Source organism: Pipistrellus kuhlii, unplaced genomic scaffold, assembly GCF_014108245.1.
Source record: "Pipistrellus kuhlii isolate mPipKuh1 unplaced genomic scaffold, mPipKuh1.p scaffold_m20_p_3, whole genome shotgun sequence".
Taxonomy (NCBI): domain Eukaryota; kingdom Metazoa; phylum Chordata; class Mammalia; order Chiroptera; family Vespertilionidae; genus Pipistrellus; species Pipistrellus kuhlii.
Window position 1 is genome coordinate 162,014,048 of NW_023425529.1, and position 3,529 is coordinate 162,017,576.

Here is a 3,529-nt window from a genome sequence, read left to right on the forward strand (position 1 = left end):
GGGTGGGCATTGTTGCGCTGGGTTGCTGGAATGCTACTGAGTACTGTTACACACCAAGCCCCTGGGATCTTTCTGAAAACAGAAGGCAGGCACCATTTGGATGCCACAGCTGCGTAGACTCAGAAAGACACTTCCCCGTTTTCAACACGCGGTGACACTTTATCTTATCAGCGGTGCTTTCTCTCGGCCCCTAGCTATTTAGGAACCGGTCACAGAGTAGATGGCATTCTTGTCCAATGACCACAACACTAAATCGAGCGTGCTCACAGCAGACCCAGGGAATGGTGAGGTGAGCTCATAACTGAGATTTCATTGACTCAACAGTCGCTCTGAGGTTTTAAGTTTGCGGCGACATACTAACAACACAGGGCTTTAAAGAGCAAATCACATGTAGAAAAATTGTGCTACGCGTTTATACACCTGAAACTTATCTGAAATTCATATAAAAACTTGTTGATCCTAAAATCAACCTGTTGTTTAAAGAATATTTCACTAAACTTTGTTTCCACATTCCCCCAAATTCAACCAGTTTTATAGCATATCCTTAGGGACATACTTACCGTATATATAAGCAACGAGCCAAGCTAAATCCTATTTTGGTAGCTGGTGTTTTAACCCTAGTTTAGTGGAATTCAGAACTAACCCCCAAACAATATTACCTTCATTTGTCCAAATTTCAACACTGGCGTATTACCTTATATTCTTTTGAAATAAATTCAGAAGAAAGCTTACTATCTGCTCAAAGAAAAGTTGAGCCCTCACCAGGAAAGCCCTAAAGCCAGATGGAATTGAATTGAATTCTGGAGACAGAGAGCTCTGCTTAGTAAACACTTTGCAAATAGAAAGCCATTGTCTGAGACCCCGACTCTGTAGATAAGCAGAGGAAAAATCATATTGTCATCCAAAAGACTGCACCAGAAACAGGATCCGTGGCACGCCCGGTTTGCAGAGGGACACGGGTGTATATTAAATTGCCACTTTTAGCAGCGGCATTGGGTGACACCACGGCTGAAAGGCCACTTCGCCTTCAAAGCTCCAGTGCTTATCACAAGAGCTCAGGTCCAGCGGACACGCTGAGGGGCAGGGGCCGGGGCCAGTGCCGAGCCTTACCTGTGGTGAGTGCCCTGGCCGTCGCCAGGTGCATGATGGTGTTGTCACTCACAGGCCACTTCTCCGGGGAGAGCACCAGGTGGTCCAGGCCCCCGAGTTTCTGCAGGTCCTCCTGGATCTTTGCGCCAGTGGCACTGTTCTCCTTGCGGGCGTTTCTGTAGCCCAGAGCGTCCCCGACACTCCCCAGCAGCATCGCAGCCTGAAACTTCTCCATTGCGAGTGGCTCCTCTGCCCGCCCACCAGCTGCTGAGCACGTCCAGCCTCTGTGGCTTCGCGGCGGGGGCGGCCCTCAGTCCACCCCCCTGACCTCCCTTCTGGCCATTGTGTCACTGTCAGGAGCCTCCTCAAATGGCCACGCGCTGCTTTCCTGTCTGCAGGTGGCACCAATGAGAAAACCTCTCTGGTCCCCGCAGCTCACAGCGCCTGCTGAAGAGCCACGTGGAAGTGTCAGCTTCCTTCAGTGTCTGGACAGACACTAGCCCTTTAACAGAGGAGCCTGCCGGCTTACCTAGAGCATCTAGGCAGCATCCAGAGCACCTCCAGGCGCTCTCTCACAGGCAGTGACTTTCCAGCAGTGAGTCTTCCATCCTTGAAGAAATGCACTCATTTCTAAATGCTTGAAAGTGTAATTGACACACCAGGAAATTCACTCTCATGTCCCAGGCACAGCCTGATGAGCTCATATAAAGGGACACTGCTGTGCATCACACCACAGACCAGCTTTAGGACACTTCTGTTACCCCCAAGTCCCAGTTGCCCCCCTCTGTTCCCCCGCATCCCATCCCCAGGCATCCACTTTCCTGCTTTCTGTCTCTATAGTTTTGCCTTTTCCAGAATTTTAAATAGAGTTACGCATTATGCAGCCTTGTGTGTCTGGTTTCTTTGACTTAGCATAATGGTGAGATTCATCCATCACGATCCCATTTTTTTGGGGGAAACTTTTTGGATTATAAAACGAGTTTCTGATAGGACACTGAGAAAATGCAAAGTGTATAGGACAAAGCACACCCGGCTCCATCCAGTGGGAAAGATCACAAAGTGTTCTCACAATTCAATGTTCAACAAAAGGCTCCAAATCACCAGGCTTCAGATGGCAATGCATGTGGGCACAGAGCAGAGCCTCGCCATGGCATCTGTGATGGTGCCATCAGCAGCGGGTACTTAAACACTCTGTCCATTCTCAAGAACGTTCAAAGATATGAAGAGGCCGGGGGAGGGGAGAGTGGTAGAGGGGGGGAGGTAGATGGGATGTCTAAACCAGGACTCTTAATTTGAAACAAGACGTTAGGAAAGCAGTCATTTCACTGTCCCAGGCCCTCGAGAGTGACCGCCCCTCTGGGACCGTCCCTAGGACCTGGGCACATCATATCAGAAGAGGGAGGGTTTCATACCTGGACCTCAGAAACACACCTGCTAAAAATGGAATTTCTTCCAACAATAAGAGGATTCCAGGATGCACTTAAATGAACACATAGCACGGTAACAGCCCATGTTAAAAAATGAGGTTCTAGAACATGATTCCAGCTACCACAGTTCTGAGAGATCCTGAAGCAAACAGTCCTTTAGAAGCCGGAACAGATGGCCCTAGGTTTCTGGGTATGCAGATTTCTTATCCACCAGGACCAGACAGACGACAGCAGTCCTGTTTTAGACAACTCCCACTGCAGGTAGACCAGCACCATTGGCAGGAACATTTATTGTTGAGGGCAGAGGTCTAGCCTGGGGTGAGATTCATTTGCCAGTTCTGAGGCCATGAAAACCTTTATCACAGCTGCTAGAAGGAACTCCATACTATGTGGCCTATGTCAGCAAATAGGAAGAGGTGAGATGAGTTCACTGATTTGTTTGTGCAACATTTACTGAGCCCCAACTGTATGGATGGAGCAACTAACAAAACAAAACAAAACAAAACAAAACAAAAAAATCGGCTGTGCCTCTAAAGCATATTACACTTAAACTGAGTGAAAGTAACACAACGGCATGTATCCATGTATCATGCCACCAGGACAAAAAAAAAGCAACATCTATTCCAAAAATTCTTGGCAGACACTGTAGGAAGGCACTAATAATATATAGTGCTAATTAAACCTATTATATTTGGTTAATTTGTGTCTTTTCAATATATCTATAGCTTGCATTTCAGTGTATTCTGGGTTATGTATGAGATCTGTAATTGTTCACATGAAAATCATATTAAGTGCCACTATGTGACACTTAAGAAAATCTAAATGACTGCAGCTGCCAATGTTGGGACACGACCATTTAACTAGGGTGGCAGGCTCGGCACAGTTGGGAATGTCCCTGTCACTGGGCTATGGAGGTGGCTTTCCTGTAGGTAGCCACCCCATGACTGATCAAGAGGCTGACATCTAGTGGTGAGTACTGGAACAACCGAGGGTAGAATTAAACGTAGACCACA

At 47.4% G+C, this 3,529-nt stretch overlaps 1 protein-coding gene across 3 annotated transcripts in view; it reads right to left on the reverse strand.

Annotated features, from left to right (window-relative positions):
* The window catches only part of ADPRHL1 (ADP-ribosylhydrolase like 1), a 44,133-nt gene extending 42,276 nt beyond the window's left edge, over positions 1–1,857 (reverse strand). The window contains exon 1 of one of the 3 annotated variants that reach the window (XM_045588810.1): positions 1,111–1,857. In XM_045588810.1, the coding sequence (XP_045444766.1) occupies positions 1,111–1,324 (214 nt within the window). In that variant the 5' untranslated portion in view covers positions 1,325–1,857. The remainder of the gene's footprint in view (positions 1–1,110) is intronic. The other 2 variants (XM_045588812.1, XM_036455279.2) reach the window with 2 other exon arrangements.
* Between the last annotated feature and the right edge of the window lie 1,672 nt (positions 1,858–3,529).